Source organism: Bufo gargarizans, chromosome 1 (assembly GCF_014858855.1).
Source record: "Bufo gargarizans isolate SCDJY-AF-19 chromosome 1, ASM1485885v1, whole genome shotgun sequence".
Classification (NCBI taxonomy): Eukaryota; Metazoa; Chordata; class Amphibia; order Anura; family Bufonidae; genus Bufo; species Bufo gargarizans.
The window spans coordinates 496,502,582-496,522,172 of record NC_058080.1 but is presented as its reverse complement, the minus strand read 5'-3'; the positions used below and the strand labels follow the sequence as shown (position 1 = coordinate 496,522,172).

The window sequence follows — 19,591 nt, the reverse complement described above, 5'->3', positions numbered from 1 at the left end:
GGACAGCGGTAACGAGAGATTTAGCAGGATATAAATTTGAGGCCTAGTATTTAGGCGCTGGGTGACAGGTATGGGTTTAGTGACAGAATTAGACTTGGAAATACACAGTAGCGGGTGTGTGTGAAGTTATTCTGAATGACCCAATGTGCACCTTGAATATTATATACCCTTTTAGGGATAGATTTCAAATAGCTCTGATATAGCAGAAACCACTAAATTATGAAATTGCTAAATTGGGAATTGTATTTCAACCCAGAACAGAAAATGTGCTTTGACGGACACTAAATAACTTTCCCAGCCACAACAGGACAGCGGTAACGAGAGATTTAGCAGGATATAAATTTGAGGCCTAGTATTTAGGCGCTGGGTGACAGGTATGGGTTTAGTGACAGAATTAGACTTGGAAATACACAGTAGCGGGTGTGTGTGAAGTTATTCTGAATGACCCAATGTGCACCTTGAATATTATATACCCTTTTAGGGATAGATTTCAAATAGCTCTGATATAGCAGAAACCACTAAATTATGAAATTGCTAAATTGGGAATTGTATTTCAACCCAGAACAGAAAATGTGCTTTGACGGACACTAAATAACTTTCCCAGCCACAACAGGACAGCGGTAACGAGAGATTTAGCAGGATATAAATTTGAGGCCTAGTATTTAGGCGCTGGGTGACAGGTATGGGTTTAGTGACAGAATTAGACTTGGAAATACACAGTAGCGGGTGTGTGTGAAGTTATTCTGAATGACCCAATGTGCACCTTGAATATTATATACCCTTTTAGGGATAGATTTCAAATAGCTCTGATATAGCAGAAACCACTAAATTATGAAATTGCTAAATTGGGAATTGTATTTCAACCCAGAACAAAAAATGTGCTTTGACGGACACTAAATAACTTTCCCAGCCACAACAGGACAGCGGTAACGAGAGATTTAGCGGGATATAAATTTGAGGCCTAGTATTTCGGCGCTGGGTGACCAGTATGGATTTAGTGACAGAATTAGACTGGGATATGGCCAAAAAATAACCACACTATTGCTGGTTAAATGCACTTGGTGACGGGCGCAGCTTGCCCCTGATGTAGTATATGGCCAAAAAATGAACAGACTATTGCTGGTTAAATGCACTTGGTGTCACAGCTTGACCAACCACACTACTGAGGGTTAAATGCACTTGGTGACGGGCGCAGCTTGCCCCTGATGTAGTATATGGCCAAAAAATAAACAGACTATTGCTGGTTAAATGCACTTGGTGTGACAGCTTCACCCTGATGTAGGCTTTAGCCAAAAAACAACCACACCATTGAGGGTTAAATGCACTTGGTGACAGGCGCAGCTTGCCCCTGATTTTGTATATGGCCAAAAAATGAACAGACTATTGCTGGTTAAATGCACTTGGTGTGACAGCTTCACCCTGATGTAGGCTTTAGCCAAAAAACAACCACACCATTGAGGGTTAAATGCACTTGGTGACAGGCGCAGCTTGCCCCTGATTTTGTATATGGCCAAAAAATGAACAGACTATTGCTGGTTAAATGCACTTGGTGTGACAGCTTCACCCTGATGTAGGCTTTAGCCAAAAAACAACCACACCATTGAGGGTTAAATGCACTTGGTCGCAGCTTGTGCTGGCGCACCACAAGACACAAAATGGCCGCCGATCACCCCAGAAAAATGTGACTGACAAACGGTCTGGGCAGCCTAAAAACAGTGAGCAATTGAGGATCAGCAGCTCAATGATCCACAGCTGCAGATCGATCAGTTAATCAAGTCCTTTGGAGGAGTTAATCTGCCTAATCTCGCCCTACTGTCGCAGCCGCAACCTCTCCCTACGCTAATCAGAGCAGAGTGACGGGCGGCGCTATGTGACTCCAGCTTAAATAGAGGCTGGGTCACATGGTGCTCTGGCCAATCACAGCCATGCCAATAGTAGGCATGGCTGTGATGGCCTCTTGGGGCAAGTAGTATGACGCTTGTTGATTGGCTGCTTTGCAGCCTTTCAAAAAGCGCCAAGAAAGCGTCACAAAAGCGCCAAGAAAGCGACGAACACCGAACCCGAACCCGGACTTTTACGAAAATGTCCGGGTTCGGGTCCGTGTCACGGACACCCCAAAATTCGGTACGAACCCGAACTATACAGTTCGAGTTCGCTCATCTCTAATTATTAGCCTCATAGTATAACAAAACACATAAAAGTTCCTTACATTTCATCCCCTTCCCTAACAATGGGTGAGAGAGGGAGAAAAGGGGAAAAATAGGTCTTATTTGAGAACACCTGAAACTTCTTCAGGTAGTGACAAGATCCAAGGAGAGCAGACAGCTATGTATTATCATAATATCCTATATACATATATAACTGGGTTTACATTGTTTTTGATGTCTAATACATTTTGTGTCAAGCTCAGGAAACATTCTGATGTCCAATAACAAGGTCCTTCTAAATATGTTTTTAATTGTTTAATTTCAACTTCATTCTTTCAAATATTTACATGAAATCTGCATATAATTTAGCATGTTTCCAACGAACCCTGAATTATGCAAATATCAGCCAAGCTTCCTGCTTGACATGTTTCAGGTATAAAAACTAAAGCTGACATGTAGGTAACTCCACCAGTAGTTCTGGAGAAGCTTTGAAACATGTTTCTCTTATTTTGTATCTTGTCTTCTCTTCCTGGTAAGTAGAATACAGATGCATAGACCATATAACACAAGGCTATGGAAGGATCGTACAATGATACATGGTATTTGTTATCCACAGGTGTTTTGTCACAAGCACAACTTACACAACCCAGCTCGGAACTGAAAAAACCCGGAGAGAGTGTAACATTATCATGTAGAGCATCTGGTTACACGTTCACCAGCTTTGCTGCTATGCACTGGGTTCAACAGGCTCCAGGTGCAGGATTGAAACACATTGGATACATTAGTACCAATACTGGAAACACTTATTATTCTTCATCATTCCAAGGAAGATTCACAATAACAAAAGACGATTCACTTAGTACATCATATCTAAAAATTGACAGGCTGACATTGGAGGACACTGCAAATTACTACTGTGCAAGAGACACAGTGACAAAACCAAATAAACAGACAGTACAAAAACATCAGAAAGGATGGCAGCAGTGCCTTATTAATAAGAATTTTTTTTTTTTTAATCACACATTCTTTGCAGTTTTAAGCAGGAAATATATTCCAATTACATAAAACAGGTCTGCATAAATTATCAGCAGTTTAGAACTAGAACTTGAAAACATACACTGTGCTGTCACTTTATTATCTTCCTTAAAGCGGCTTATCTTCCCTTAAAGGGGTTGTCCCGGTTCAGCGCTGATATCATACATACTCACATTTTCACCCAGACAGCCCCCCTAATATGACCATCGGAGCATTTCATGCTCCAATGTTCTCCTTTGCCCTTCCCGTACCCCGCTCCCTATGGGGAAAGGCTTCCGCCCAGCAGTGACGTCACCGTCACTAATGGACAGGCTTTAGTGCAGCCCTAGCCTGTAAAACGGCTAGGGCAGCACTAAATCCCACCCGTCACCGGGAACACTGCTAGGCGGAAGCCTCCACTTAGTAGTGTAACAATATAAACAAAAAAGCCCTTGCCCTGAGCGATACAGCGCAGGGAAAGAGAGAGCATCGGGGCATGAAATGCTCATATCAGTGGGGCTGCCTGGGTGAAAATGGGGGATATGAATATCTGGAAAAAGAATATCTGGAAAAAGAAATAACGGTAGCAGAAATAAATCTGGTTTTGGGGAAGGTTAAAGCTGAGAAGGCACCAGGTGGGGATGGGCTTCCCTTTGAAATATATAAAATCTTCTCCCAGGTGTTAGTACCAGAATTAAAGATAACACTGGATGAGGCCCGAAAATTAGGTGACCTACCGAACTCTATGAAGGAAGCAACTATTACGTTAATTCCAAAAAAGGGAAAAGAACACACAGATCCCGGTTCATACAGGCCAATATCCCTGTTGAATACGGATGTTAAAATTCTGGCAAAAGTTTTAGCTGATAGGCTTTCAAGGGTTATCAAAGGGATAATAAATAAAGATCAGACAGGATTTATACCGGGCAGAACAATATACTCTAATATAAGAAGGACATTCCTTAATATTGAAGCTAATAGATTGGACACAGGGGAGAAAGCGATACTCTCACTGGATGCCCAAAAGGCATTTGATTGTATTGAATGGGACTATTTATGGGCAGTGTTAAGGAGATTCGGTATAGGGGAGGGATTTATAGGGTGGATTCAGTTAATATATCTAAACCCCAGGGCTAGAGTGGCGGTGGATGGGAGCTTGTCCCTGCCTTTTGCCCTATTCCGTGGCACAAGGCAGGGATGCCCTCTCTCCCCACTGCTATTTGCTATGGCAATTGAACCTTTGGCAAATATAATAAGAAACGATAGGGAGATTAAAGGTTTTCAATATGCGGGTGGAGAAGAAAAGCTGTTAATGTATGCGGATGATATTTTACTTTTTTTGCAAAACACTGGGGATCAGTTTAATAGAGTGATAGAGATAATAGATAAGTTTGGGGTTTTTTTCTGGTTTAAAGATAAATTGGGGGAAATCACATATGTTACTATTAGGAGATAGACAATTACAAGGAGACACACGGGTGCATGTTCTTAAAAAACATGAAAATTTTAAATATCTCGGTGTACAAATCTCCGGAAATATAGAAGAGTATGAAAAATTAAATGTCCTCCCCCTAATAAAAGAATTAAGAACTAAAATACATATATGGAAAAAACTGCCAATGTCAATCCAAGGCAGGGTAAACCTAATAAAAATGGTCCTTCTCCCAAAGATACTCTATATATTGCAAAATGCTCCAGTGAGAATATCGCAGACTACCTTTAAATTACTAGATAGACTAATGGGGGACCTCATCTGGAAAGGTGCGATCCCTCGGATAAAGAAGGAAGTCCTCCAGCTCCCAGTGCAGGAGGGAGGTTTAGCGGTCCCTAATTTGTTTCTTTACTACTTAATAATTCAATACGGGAATATAAAGGGTAGCTTAGATAGTCAAGTGGGTAGGCAAGAATTAAATAGATGGGGTTGGAAAGAGGGAGGAAATCACTTAGAGGTGTTGGAGTCAGGTTTTTTGGGGAAAAAAATTTCAGATAATAGAATATTAAACTTAATAGAATACGTATGGGGGGAAATTAAGAAGATATTGGAGATTAAAGGGTTCTTGAAATACACACCGATATGGAAAAATCTTAATTTAAAAGAATTAGAAACAATAAGGGACTATATAGATTGGGAGAAAAAAGGAATGAAATATCTAGATCAGATCTTTGAGGAAGATAAGCTGAAAGACTTCAACACAATGGTGTTGGAATTTGGGATCTCCCATATTGATACGTATAAATATCTCCAACTTAGGAATGCACTGCGGACAGTGGTACAGGAGGACAGGTATAGAAGGGAAAAATCAGACAGGTTGGATAAGTTCACTATAGTAGGGGAAGGAGCAGGAACAACAGCAAGGAGATACAGGCTTTTGATGGACGGAAAGAGAAAAAAAATTACAATGCTAGCTCTAGGAAAATGGGAAAAAGATCTAGGCTCCCTTACAGAAGAAAATTGGAGAGATGCCCTTAGAAATTATGCTACAATCTCGGATAGGGGCTCACATAAGATCTCACAATTTTTTATAGTGCACAGATTACATCGATCTCCATGGATGTTGAAAAGAATGGGAGTGAAAGCAACAGATAAGTGTCCAAAATGTGGGGAGGAGAGAGCAGATTTAATACATTGTTTTTGGAGATGTCCCAAGCTCCATAGATATTGGACAGAAATAATGGAAACTATATTTTTGCTCCTGAAAGTCCGGCTGCCCAATGATCCAATAATTTGTATTCTAGGGGTAACTGAACATTTGAAGTTAAACAAAAAACCCGACTGGTTTTGAATAAAGTATTATTTCAGGCCAGATTGCTCATACTCAGGCAATGGATAAAAGTAGATTTACCGACAGTGGGACAATGGAGAAAAATGATAGACAATTTAATTAAAGAAGAACGAGTGATGGAGAATTATATAAAAAGGTCAATAAATCTCGACCAAGTGTGGAAAAATTGGTTACTTTAGTGTTGGAGGATGTTTTTTTTTTCTTTTCTCACGTCCCCACATGGAGGGAGGGGGGGGGGGAGGAGGGTGGGAAACGGGAGAAGGTAGGGAAAGAAAAAGGAACCGTATTTATTAATTGTGAATGGTTGATCTGTGCTTATCTGATTTTTATGGATCTGTTCCTTGTGTGAAATTCAAATAAAGACTAATTAAAAAAAAAAAAGAAAATGGGGGTATGTCCAGGTTCAGGGTTTCCGGTTTGCATCAACATCCTTCAAAATAATCAGTTATGAAGGTAGCTGTAATTTTGTAATGAATTACTTTTGCCTTTTGTGCTCCTATCTTCTGGTCTGGGCTGTGGTCACATGACCATGTCCATGTGGCTCTTTCTTATTTCCTGCGATGTTATGTCCGTGTCAAAGCAACAACATGGTCAGTGATCAGGGAGTGTCTATATAACTAGCTGGGTGGGAGGAGCTTTAAACTAGTTGGGCGTTGTTAGGGGCGGTGCTGAGGGATGTAGCAAAAAAAGGGGAAGTGCATCATGGGTTTGGTTGGATGCATCAGCAGGAAGTGCACAAGATTGGAAACAAACCAGAATCATTTGTTTATATGGTGAAAATGGGTCAGGAAAGCCCAAAAAAGAAAAAGCACAGGGAGGAATGTACATGAGTTAGTAATTACATGAGCATATCTGTTAAAATCATAGAGATCCCAGAAAATAAAGTGTTTATACTTGGAAAATCATAGCCCAAATAAAATGTAAACATGTCAATTGTGACTGAACCATGCAAATACAGTGGTATACAGGGTGCTGCTGTCACTACAAGAGGCAAGTTAGAGTGCTTACATGGCACCTGTCAGCAGATCTGTGCCTATGACACTGGCTGACCTGTTACATGGTCTCATGTTCATATGTGCCCACATTGCTGAAAAATTAAGTTTAAATATATACAAATGGGGTGGAGGGACGGGCAAGCATTGCCATTACACCATAGAGACTCAGCTCTCTCTCATTGAAACTGCTGCACCCTCTCCACTTTCATTTACAGGACCAGGCAGTGTAAACGTCATCACTCCTGGCCCCGTCAATCAAAGTGGAGAGGGTGAAGCAGTTGCAGAGAGAGCAGAGCCTCTAGGTGAAATGGCAATGCCTCCATTGCCCCTAGAGGCCTGTTTGCATATATTAAAACATCATTTTTCTCAGCAATGAGGACACATATGAAGATGGGACCAACACAGATGGCTTCAGCTGCCAAGTGCACATGTAATAGTCAGCCAGTGTCATGGGTACAAATCTGCTGACAGATGCCTTTTAAATTACCCACAGTAATCTTGGTAGTTTTAGTAATCACAAGGTGGCACAGTTTCGTAGGGTTTCGGAAAAACACATGAGTAGAACCTGAACATATGAAAAACTCTCTCCATCAGGTCCCTTCACACAGTTAAACATTCTCCACAGTCGTCAGTATCCTGAGGCAGGTTCTGGCTCACTCTCTGGTCCTGTATTAAGGGCTCTATTTCCTGTTCACGGTTTTTAGCATCTCAATGTTCTGTCTCTCTGCGACAATACTGTCTATTGGGCACGGGACTCACTACAGGACAAAAATGACCGTCCATTTGTAATTTAAAGAGAACCCGTCAAGTGATTTCTGCTGCCCTATCTGAGAGCAGGATATGATAAAGGGAGAGAAACAGGGTTCTGTGTTATAGGCCTATATCAGGGATGTTCAACCTGCGGCCCTCCAGCTGTTGTAAAACTACAACTCCCATCATGCCCTGCTGTAGGCTGATATCTGTAGGCTGTCCGGGCATGCTAGGAGTTGTAGTTTTGCAACAGCTGGAGGGCCACAAGTTGAGCATGCCTGGTCTATATGGTTTGCAGAGTAAATTCTGAGTCCTGCTTAGTACAAGCTTCTGTGTACACACTGATACAGGAAGAGCTGCCAATCACTGTATGTGAGCCAGGTAATTAGGACTCTCACTGTCTCTCATAGGAGTCCTGTCAGGATTTACTCTGCTTTTCACCCAGAAATTCAGCTTCAAATGATGTAAACCTATATATAACAGAGCTCAAAGTAAGTTGATGATAAACAGAATAGGCTGATTGAATCATGAATCAACAGTATTTAATGCCAGAGATTTTTTTTTTTTTACACGTTATTCTAGTTGAGAAAGCCAGTGGGATGATTAGCGAAATGTGTTTAAGGAAAAAGAAAATATATAATTGCTTTGACCTAGTTCTGGTTATAGGCCTAAGTATATGCCTATGTATATTTGCATGCAAATTTAGGCCTAAGTGGTATGTATATGAGCACCGCACATGTTGAAATGTAATTTTGCGTGGTGCATATAACTTTCTGCTTGGGTTATACTTTTAGCCGCTAATATTAACTTTTATTCAAATTGTATTAAATGCAATTGGCTAGATGTGTACTTTCAAAAAATATGTGGGTTTTTCTTCTAAATTAATGCAATTAATTATGTTTTAATTTATGAATTTCAAAAGTGTAAACATTATCCTGGCTACCAGAGGCGCAAAAAACGTCCAAACACCCCATCGCTGTGAAAGGGTTGATATAAATTAAAGCAGTGATGCCCAACCTGCGGCCCTCCAGCTGTTCTAAAACTACAATTCCCAGCATACCTGGGCAGCTTACAGCTATCAGCCTATAGCAGGGAATGGTGGGAGTTATAGTTTTACAGCAGCTTGAGGGCTGCAGGTTGGGCATCACTGAATTAAAGTATCACTGAATTAAAGTATCTTCTTTAAAAACTGTTTGGGGGTCATTTATCATACTGGTGTGAAGTAGAGCTGGCTTAGCTGCCCATAGCAACCAATGAGATTCCACCTTTCATTTTTAACAGCTCCTTTGGAAAATGAGAGGTGGAATCTGATTGGTTGCTATTAGCAACTAAGCCAGTTCTACTTTACACCAGCTTGATAAATAACCCCTTTTTTCCATTTCCATCATTACATATTTAACTTACATTTTTGCTTTATTTACTTTGTAAATATATTTTAAAATTACTGTGTGCAGTCTTATATTTTTTTATGATAGTACATAACTGCTTGTACATGTTTACATTTATAGGCATTTTTAGGGTGTACCTACAATATGACCTAATAGTCACAGATACTAGACAATTCCAGGGTTGTGTCCACTACCCAGCCAGGACAGCTTTTATTGTCTTCATTATTTTGCTTGTTTTTCCAATTTGGCCTTAAACTTTTAGTCAGTCTGTGACCTAGGCTAGTTTCACACTAGCGGCAAGGAACTACGGCAGTAGTTTTTTTCCGGCTGCCTCTCGGCATGTTTGCCGTGCTGCCGCAGGAACTCCGGCCCACCCCCATCATAGTCAATGGTGCCAGAGCAGTAGTCCGGGAGCACGCGTGCACTAGCGGCAGCACGGATCCGACAGGCTGCTCACCCACCGGAACAGCCTGCCGGAGTTCCTTGCTGCCAGTGTGAAATTACCCTAAGGCTTTTTTCACAATGCCGACATGAATTCCGGCAGAGAACAGAGATGGCACCAGAATGCCTGCTGGCCCCATGCAGCAGTATTTGCCGGAATCCCGGCATATTCGGACCCCATGATGTCATAAGCAACCATTATACCAGAATAAAGACAATTACACGTAATTAAAGTAAACCAGAATGAACTTTATTTAAATTTATGGTACTTAAATGGCCGCGATGCTTATTACGTTTTCCAATAATTATTGAAATATAACAAACAGAATACCAATTAACCATCAACCAACCAAATTAATCAAAATAATAACCGTCAGTCCACTCAGAGAGTGACTTAACCCCCGTCAATAAGCAAGCGACTAATCAAAAAGAAAAAAGAGGGAGGGAGGGATCTGGAGAAAATACTTACGTGAATGCGCCAGTGACGATGATTTCTTCTTTTATAGGTACTGAAAGACCGTTAGAAAAACTCTCCAATCAGCTGTCTAGAAGGCCCCGAGATCATCAGACTCATGGATTAGTCCAAGCTCTTAAACACAGGTAAGTTTAATATAATTAATGCCATAACTTGTAGGTTGCCATGACATCATGGCTCCCCACAAGTTATACACTAGTGGTTCGCTCCATGATGTCATAAGCAACCATTACACCAGAATAAAGACAATTACACTGTAATTAAAGTAAACCAAATTGAACTTTATTTAAATTTATGGTACTTAAATGGCCGCGATGCTTATTACGTTTTCCAATAATTATTGAAGTATAACAAACAGAATACCAATTAACCATCAACCAACCTAAATTAATCCAAATAATAACCGTCAGTCCACTCAGAGAGTGACTTAACCCCCAAAGCGCCAAATCGGAAACGAAGTGGCCACCAAAGCATCGCAATCAATTAAGTAGCATATTTCTCAATCATATTTTGAAGGTCAGAAATAAAGATATCACAACCTATTTCTGAAAGCTGATCCAGCCCAGGACAATAAAGTCCTTTTAAAAAACCTTCAAGTTCTACATGTCTGTAAGAAAATTGCCCCATACTTAACATCAAACTTCTCCATTTTTTTATTGACTCTTTTCCTTATTTTATCCAAAAAGGACAATTCAGGACTTGACCAAGTAAATTTAGGAATAATATCCGAAAATAAGAGAACAGAATTCTGTAAAATTTGTCTTATCTTGCACATCAATTCCTGTAGTTCATAAATCAACAAATGAGTTTTTATTTTACCTATATCAAAAGACCCAACATGCTAAAATTACTAAATCAGGAATGTAACATTTTGAGAACAAATAGTCAACTTCAAAAATAATGTTTGAAATCCGGAGGTTAGGAATGTACTCCACTTGATACAAACTTCCTCAGAAAAACCTAAATTTTTTGTGGATTCTCTGATATTGGATAGTTCCATGACACATCTAATTAGGTCGTCACCAAATATCCAAATATTCCGTTTGGTTCCTGCAATTAATGAATAAGTAGATTAGGTCTGATATAACGCTTGTAGCAATTGGAATTCCATCTTCCAATGCGTTTTATAATGGAAGAATTTAAACCTATTTTTGCCGCAAATGTTGCTGCACAAATGCGAAACGAATGTGCAGAAATGTTTAGATTTATATGACCTAAACTTTGCAAACTCTTACGTAAAACAAAGTTAAATTGGTATTTTGTTAAATATGATCCATCAACATGAGAGAATAATGCAGGAAATGCTTTCTCTCTCATACTTAACCACTTTGACATATGTTCAAATGGGCAGATACATTTATAAGAGAATTTATTAAGAGTAAGCCAAATACCTTTTCCCATTTGATCTGTTTTGGACTTTTTTATGAATAATTTGACTTGTTCATTAACAATTAATAAATCGGAAATAATTAAAGGAGGACCAGAATGCTTGTTTTCCGCTGCAATCTCTCCAATTCGTAGAGCGGCAAAAAAAATCAAAGAAAAAGCTGCAGAAAACAAACATTCTTCGTAAGATGAAGAACAAACTTTAGGTAATTGTTGTATAATTCCGGCTAATTGTTGAATAGATAATGGATTAGTTTTATCCCTTGGGATAGAAGTTCTTTTGATACCTTTAATTATTTGTTTAATTTTGAAATTATTCAATATTGAATTGTGACCATTCAATTTAAAAAAGAAAGAAATAGCAGATAATCTTTTTGAGATAGATTCAGCTGCCATTCCCCTCTTCCAAAGATAGATTATAAAAGTGTTGAAATTCTCCAATTTAAATTCTGTAGCTGTTAATCGACCCTTATTGCAGAATTCCGTCCAATCGAACCATGCGGCAGAATAGGCTGCCCATGTATTCTTGGCTAACGAAATAAATAACAATTTGTTATTTATTCTTCTGTAATACTCCATAACTGATGTGGACAAGGTATTCCTTTCAAAGATGCCTGAGGTGCCATTGCGAAAAATTTCGAGAGCTGCTGACGAGATAAAGCATCAGCAATAGTGTTATTTCTAACTGGAATAAATTTTGCTTTTAACCAAATATTAAATTTGAGACAGTGCAAAACCAATTTCCGTAATAGAGAAGATACTAGAGGAGACTTGGACGACAAACAATTTATGGCGAATACAACACCCATGTTGTCTGAACATAATAAAATGCGTCTGTTTTGAAATTCCTCATGCCAAATTAATAAAGAAACCAAAACAGGGAAAAGTTCAAGAAAAACAAAATTTTTAGAATAATATTTGTTGTCTAACCAAGATTGAGGCCATTTTTCAGCAGACCAATTATTGTTGAAGAATGCTCCATAACCAATGGCACCCGAAGCATCAGTAAAAAAGAAAAGTGAGTCAGAGTCTATAAATTCTTCCTGCCAAATTGTATGTCCATTGAAGTCTTTCATAAATTGTAGCCATATGTTAATATCACTTTTTAATTCCCTTGTTAATCTAATATGAGAATGAGAAGACTTACCTGCAGTTGCTGCGTAAAGTCTTTTTGAAAATACCCTTCCCATGGGAATTACTCTAGTGATAAAATTTAGGGATCCAAGTAATGACTGCAATCGTTTCAAAGTAGTTTTTTCCTTGCTTACCATTGAAGATAAAATATAAATAGTTTTCGGAAATTTTAACCATAGGAATACTAAATTCCATAGTATCCGTGTTAATGCAAATACCTAAAAATTTCAAAGTAGTAGTGGGAAGAACTGTTTTTTCCACAGCCAAAGGTACATTAAAATAATCAGATACTGCTATGAATCTGTTAAGAAGATTCAAACATTCTGGAGTATCCTTATGGCCTATAAATAAAAAATCATCTAAGTAGTGTAAAATAAATCCGGAATAAGAATGAACTTCTACTATCCAATGTAAAAAAGTGGAAAACGCTTCAAAATAGAAGCAAGATAGAGTGAAACCCATGGGTAAGGCCATATCATAAAAGAACTTGTCCAAAAATTTAAACCCAAGAGAGTTATAACCAGCAGGATTTATTGGTAATAATCTGAATGCAGATTTTATATCTGCTTTAGCTAAGAGAGAGTGTCTACCAGATTTCTGAAGAAACTCCAACGCTTGATCAAAGGAAGAATATTTAACACTAGCTTTATTCTTATCAATTTCATCGTTGAGGGAAGAAAATTTTGGAAAAGATAAATTATGAATGAGTCGATATGAATTACACTCTTTCTTAGGGACAATAGCTAAAGGAGAGATGCGAAAATTAATAAAGGGAGGGGAATTAAATGGACCAGCTATTCTACCTGCAGACAATTCAGACAAAATTTTATCCTTAACAATATCTAAATTTTTCTTAACAGAATATGCATTTTCTACAATAACGCAACCCGGACCTTTGAAATAAGGTACGTAAAAACCTTCAGAAAAACTTTTAAACAGTAAATTAGCCATCAGTGTGTTTGGAAAAAGTTTTACCCACTGCAGTATTCTTTGCAAATTCAGCGGTGTCACCTTGCTTATTTGTATGAAAATCTCTGATGGTATTTGGGAAATGAATTCCTTGCTTCTTAAAGCATTTGGAAACTGGGTGAGGACCTGAACAGAAGGAACATTCATGGCGATATCTGCAGTTGGATTGCCATCTGCAGAAAGACTCGTTATAGGAGAAACAAATACCTTTTTTGAGATTACTGGGATTTGACTGCTGACGAAAAAGATAAATTTTTATTAGGTAGCATAAGACTCAGCCAAAGTCCCACATCTTTGTTACCCCAATTTAAATTAGGATAAACTGCCATCTTTTGACGAAAAGATTCATCATAAGAGCACCAGCCCATGCCTCCAAAATTCCTATATGCCTCCAATATGGAATCTATATGATAAAAGAGACCGGTACATACAGAAGGGTGCTTTTCCCCTAAAACTGCAGCATAGATACAAAAAGCTTGTATCCAATTAAGAAAAGTTTTTTGTACCGGTTTCTTTTTCTCATCAGAATCAGTTTTTTTCTCCTTAGCCGTTTCATTTTTTAATAATTCGTTTGAGGAAGGTAATAAGGAAAATAAATCGATATAATCTTTCCTCCAGATTTTTTCCTTAATGGTTTGAGGAAGATGAAATCCTAAAGGAGAAATTTGACAAGCCATGACTTCTTTTACTGCTGTCTCTTTAATCCCAGAACTATTTTCTAATTCCGGAATAAAGAGATCAGAAGATTTTTTGAAGGTATTAGATACAGAAAAGTTTTGATTACAATCCGTTACATCGGAGGCAATATTGGGTTGGGTATGATTACTAGCCTCAGACCAAACATTACCCGATGTAACAGATTGATTGGAAAGAAATTGCATAAATTCATTAAATAATTGTAACTTAACAGAAGAGTTAAGAAGTGTAAAAGAATTATCTTGAGTGGAAGTGCCCTGCAATTTGCAGTCACTTAAAATTTTGTCAGTATGTATCTCACCACTTGGCTGTTGGTCAGGATGACAGTTGGGCTGAATAGCTGATGCTTGCTGTAAAGTGGCAGTTGCAGAGGAATTGCGTCTATGTTGGGATGAACCTTTACTGCTAGATGGCTGCTGAATCGATCTCTTTTTAGAAGAAGGAGGCGCATATTGTGATGGAGAATATGCCCTCTTTTCTTTGCGATTCCTTTTCTTGACTGGCGAAGAAACCTCCGGTTCACTGCGCATGCGCGCGCCAGTGACGGAGGTTAAATCAATTAGATCAGGGCTCGCGCTGCGGACTGGGCAGACGAAATCTGTAGCTGTAGAGAAAGGAATGATTTCTTCTTGTCCGGAAGGTAAGGACAAACATCTACGTAGCCACTCTTCACCTCCGTTGCCTTCGGCCTTCAGAATGAGCTGCTTGAGTAAATCCTCCATGAGTAGACTTAGCGCAGGTGGTTATCTGGAGAAAATACTTACGTGAATGCGCCAGTGACGATGATTTCTTCTTTTATAGGTACTGAAAGACCGTTAGAAAAACTCTCCAATCAGCTGTCTAGAAGGCCCCGAGATCATCAGACTCATGGATTAGTCCAAGCTCTTAAACACAGGTAAGTTTAATATAATTAATGCCATAACTTGTAGGTTGCCATGACATCATGGCTCCCCACAAGTTATACACTAGTGGTTCGCTCCATTATAGTCAATGTGGCTGCAGGGTTTGCTGTAACAGCCTGCTGGAACTCCTGCCGGCAATGTGAAACTCGTCTAATTTGTTCAGATTCATTAATAGAAGTAGAAGAAGGATCTGGGTGTACTTGTAGATTATAGAGGAAACTACAGCATGGGAGGTTAGTTAGTTGCATCTAAGGCCAGTAGGATACCGTATTACCATGTATCAAAAGAGTCAAGGAAATGTAGGACAGGAACATACAGTAATGTTACCACTTTGCATAGCCTCAAGGCATCCTCATCTAAAGTATGCAGTTCAGATCTGGGCACAAGAATTATATTTCTTTTTCCCTTGATAAGAGATTTCTACCAGGGTGAAATCATAAATTTGTAGTTTAAAAATAGGTTTCACAAAGTATCTGGCAAAAAGCTGTTTTACGTAAAATTCCCTCTTAAGACAATGAGCTGTGAATCTGTGGAATAGTTTAACACAGGATCTGGTAACAGCAGAAACAGTTGATGGCTTCAGGAAAAGCTTGGGTGCTTTCTTAAAACATAATACGAAAAGGCTTGATCAATATGGGATCAATAAGGAGAAACAATGTTCTAAAATGTATCCCTCCATTTCTATCCTCTACATCCTCGCCAATCCCATGGTTGAAATTGATACACAGCCATCCAAATTACGGTAAATATATATGAACTATGATCACCCAAAGGAGAAAATAAACACTCTTCATAAATGGTAGAGTTGGGAGCTCTAGATTAATTTATAGCAATTTTTTCTTCTGCTTATTTGATTTTGGACTAGATAATTGGGAAACACCTCTGAATCCGTGAATTCAGGTGTTTCATTCAGTCCCATAGACACCTCCCTATGCAGTCTACTTTTACAAACATTTGTGAAAAGAATAGCTCGTTCTAAGATCCTACTTCTCTGTCTGGCAGTCTGATGGATAAGTGTGAGCTTAGTGAATGCCTGAAGAATGTTTCTTGTTACATGTAGGGATGTCCTGCCGATAATCAGGCTACTTTCAACCTGATGAAAGAGGCCCATTACCTGAAGAACAAGTGTTTGCTCATTCATCTGATGATTGGCGGCTCAGTTACATGAGACAATTTTCAGGAACAAGCATTCGTATGAACGTTTTTTCCGGATTATTGGATCAAAAATCGGGCGATCTAATAGGGTCTTTTGAATTATAGTTTTTACAGTAGACTGTCCGCTCAGTATGGCAACAGCTAGTACAGTACCTACTCATATAATTGTGGCAATATGTTATAATTATACATTATCATTATGCAATGTGTGTGTGTGTGTGTTAACTATACTTGACACAGGATTTCTTGCCTAGCCAAGATTTTATATAATGAAGCACCATATGCAAATTTCCTTCAACGGGTCAAATGTGTTACAGAATAAAAAGCCGACTGTCATACAGGATATGACTGTGAACCATTGGATTTTAGGGAGGTACTGTAAGGTACCTGTAAAAGGTAGTGTCCGAAGTGGAAATAGTGTGCTTGAGATCCAGGCAAAGCGTCGTCAGGCGAATAGTTCAGAATCAAAATCCGGAGAAGAGTCAGGCAGGCTAAGGTCATTCACGATCTGGCGGCAAGGTACAAAATCAGCAGGCTGTAGAATAGTCGGAATATCAGGCAGGAGTTCAATACAAGGAAGATCACTGAAGTCAAAACACCCAGGGAAGAAATCCAAATAAACGGGCACTGAGTGATGACCTCACTTCCTATTTAAAGGCTGTCCAGATTGAGAATTGTCCACAGCTGGCAGCAGGTGGAGCTAGAGAGTATGATGTAGTGTTGAACACAGTAAGGACATTCCCAAAGTCTAGATCTCTTCTGTAGCACAACAGGTAAGGCTATGGTTTAAGAGACCAGGAAGATCCCGGTTCGAATACAACCCGGGTCATGACAGGGCCCCCTCCCCAATGGACCCCTCCGGGGGCCTAGCGGGGCTTAGTGGGAAACGAGGTATGGAAGTCTCGTATAAGAGAAGGTGCATGCAGATCTTTGGCTGGAACCCAGGAGCGGTCTGTGACAGGATACCCCTTCCAATGAACCAGATACCGAAGGCCACGGCCCTGTCTTCTGGAATCAAGAATCTTGGAGACTTCAAACTCATTTTGTCCATCAACAAGAACAGGAGGAGGTAGTTGTTGTGATCTGGAGTAGCGGTTGAAAATAGCTTTTTTGAGGAGTGAAACGTGGAAGACGGGATGTATCCGGAGAGAAGAAGGTAATCTTAAGCGATAGGAAACTGGTCCAACTCGAGCAATGATCCTGTAAGGACCGATGAATCGAGGGCCCAATTTGGTAGAAGGTTGTTTCAGTCTCACATACTTGGTTGATAGCCAAACTCTGTCCCCCACCACATATGGAGGTATATGGCGTCTTCGTCTGTTGGAAAAAAAACCTGTACTTGCCTGCTGACTTCCGTAGTAATAAACGAATCTTCTTCCAATGTAGTAGAATATTTTTCACCCGCTGATCTGCTGCTGGTACACCAGAAGAAGGCTGGAGTAGGGGAAAAGTCTGAGGGTGATAGCCTAGGGCTGCGTAGAATGGTGTGGTATGAAGAGCACTGTGCCAACGGGAATTTAGGGCGAACTCAGCTAAAGGCAAATACTCAGACCAGTTGGAGTGTAAGGCATTGACATAATGTCGAAGGTAGGTTTCTAGGGTCTGGTTCATGCGTTCGGTTTGACCATCAGTTTGAGGGTGATGTGAGGTAGAGAGTGAGAGCGTTACTCCCAGTTTCTTGCAGAACGCTCTCCAGAATCGGGAAACGAACTGGGATCCGCGGTCTGAGATGATATTGGTAGGTATGCCATGATGTCTTACAATATGGGAAAGGAAAAGAGTGGACAGTGCTTTCGCTGTAGGTAATCCCGGAATCGGCACAAAATGAGACATTTTGGAAAAGCGATCCACTGTGACCCATATAGCAGTCATGCCCTCGGACTTGGGTAAGTCTACAATGAAGTCCAAGGTCAAATGGGTCCAAGGCTGGCGAGGTGCCGGAAGTGGATGTAACAGTCCAGCAGGTAATGTGCGGGGTACTTTATTAGCAGCACAAGTTGGGCAGGCAGCCACATAGTCAGTAACATCCTTTTTCATACGAGGCCACCAGACATGACGCTGCAAGGTCTTAAGAGTGATGGTGACACCAGGATGACCGGATAACACGCCATCATGTGCCCAGAGGAGTATAGGTTTTCTGAGACTAGGGGCTACGTACAGGCGACCTGGTGGTATCTTCAAGCCCTGGGGAACACGATTCTGGGTTTCTTGTAGTTGTTGGGAAAGGGCCGTAGAGATCTGTGCGACAATTTTGTGAGGTGGGATTATATACTGCTCGGCTGGTTGATCTTCTTCAGAGGAAGCGAACTGTCTGGAAAGAGCATCGGCTTTTTTGTTTCTATGTCCTGGAACGTAAGAAAGGACAAAATTAAAACGGGAGAAAAACAGAGCCCATCGAGCCTGACGTGAGTTCAGACGTCTAGCAGTCTGAAGATACAGTAGGTTTTTATGGTCAGTGAGGATAGTAAAAGGTTTGGAAGCCCCTTCCAGAAGATGTCGCCATTCAGACAATGCCAATTTGATGGCCAGTAGTTCTCGATTCCCAACATCATAATTCATCTCTGCCGGAGAAAACTTTCTAGAGAAAAAAGCTACTGGATGGATTCTACCAGACTTTGGCTGTCTCTGGGAGAGTACGGCACCTGCTCCAACCTCAGAGGCATCAACCTCAACAGTGTACTGGAGGTCAGGATTTGGATGCAGAAGAATTGGAGCTTTACTGAACATGTCCTTTAATCGCTGGAAAGCTGATTTTGCTTCTGAAGACCACGCCTTGCAATTTGTACCCTTCTTAGTCATGGCAGTAAGGGGTGCCGCAATGGAGGCAAAACTCTTAATGAAGCGTCTGTAGTAATTTGCAAATCCTAAAAAGCTTTGGAGTCCTCTTAAAGTGGTCGGTTGGGGCCATTGCAAGACAGCGGAAAGTTTTTGAGGGTCCATTTGGAAACCGTCAGCACTTATGATGTACCCAAGGAAAGGAATACAGCTTTGATGGAAACTGCACTTCTCGATTTTTGCATAAAGATGGTTTTCTCTAAGCCGTTGTAATACCTGTTTCACATGCGAGATGTGCTCTAGAAGAGTCTTGGAAAAGATTAAAATGTCGTCCAAGTAGATGATCACAAAACGGTTGCTGAAATCATGAAAAATTTCATTCATGAAACGTTGAAAGACAGCAGGTGCGTTACACAAGCCAAATGGCATGACCAAATATTCAAAGTGTCCATTACGAGTGTTGAATGCTGTCTTCCACTCGTCCCCCTCATTAATTCGAATCAGGTTATAAGCCCCTCGTAGGTCTAGCTTGGAGAATATAACAGCCCCCTTAAGTAGATCAAATAGTTCAAGAATGAGTG

At 40.1% G+C, this 19,591-nt stretch overlaps 1 gene segment (V, D, J or C); it reads left to right on the top strand.

The window, feature by feature from the left end:
* Positions 1–2,624: 2,624 nt before the first annotated feature.
* LOC122928095 lies at positions 2,625–10,704 on the top strand. The segment is given in 5 exon segments: positions 2,625–2,679; positions 2,764–3,101; positions 8,040–8,070; positions 10,025–10,118; positions 10,680–10,704. Coding segments are annotated over 5 exon segments (525 nt in total).
* The last annotated feature ends 8,887 nt before the right edge of the window (positions 10,705–19,591 follow it).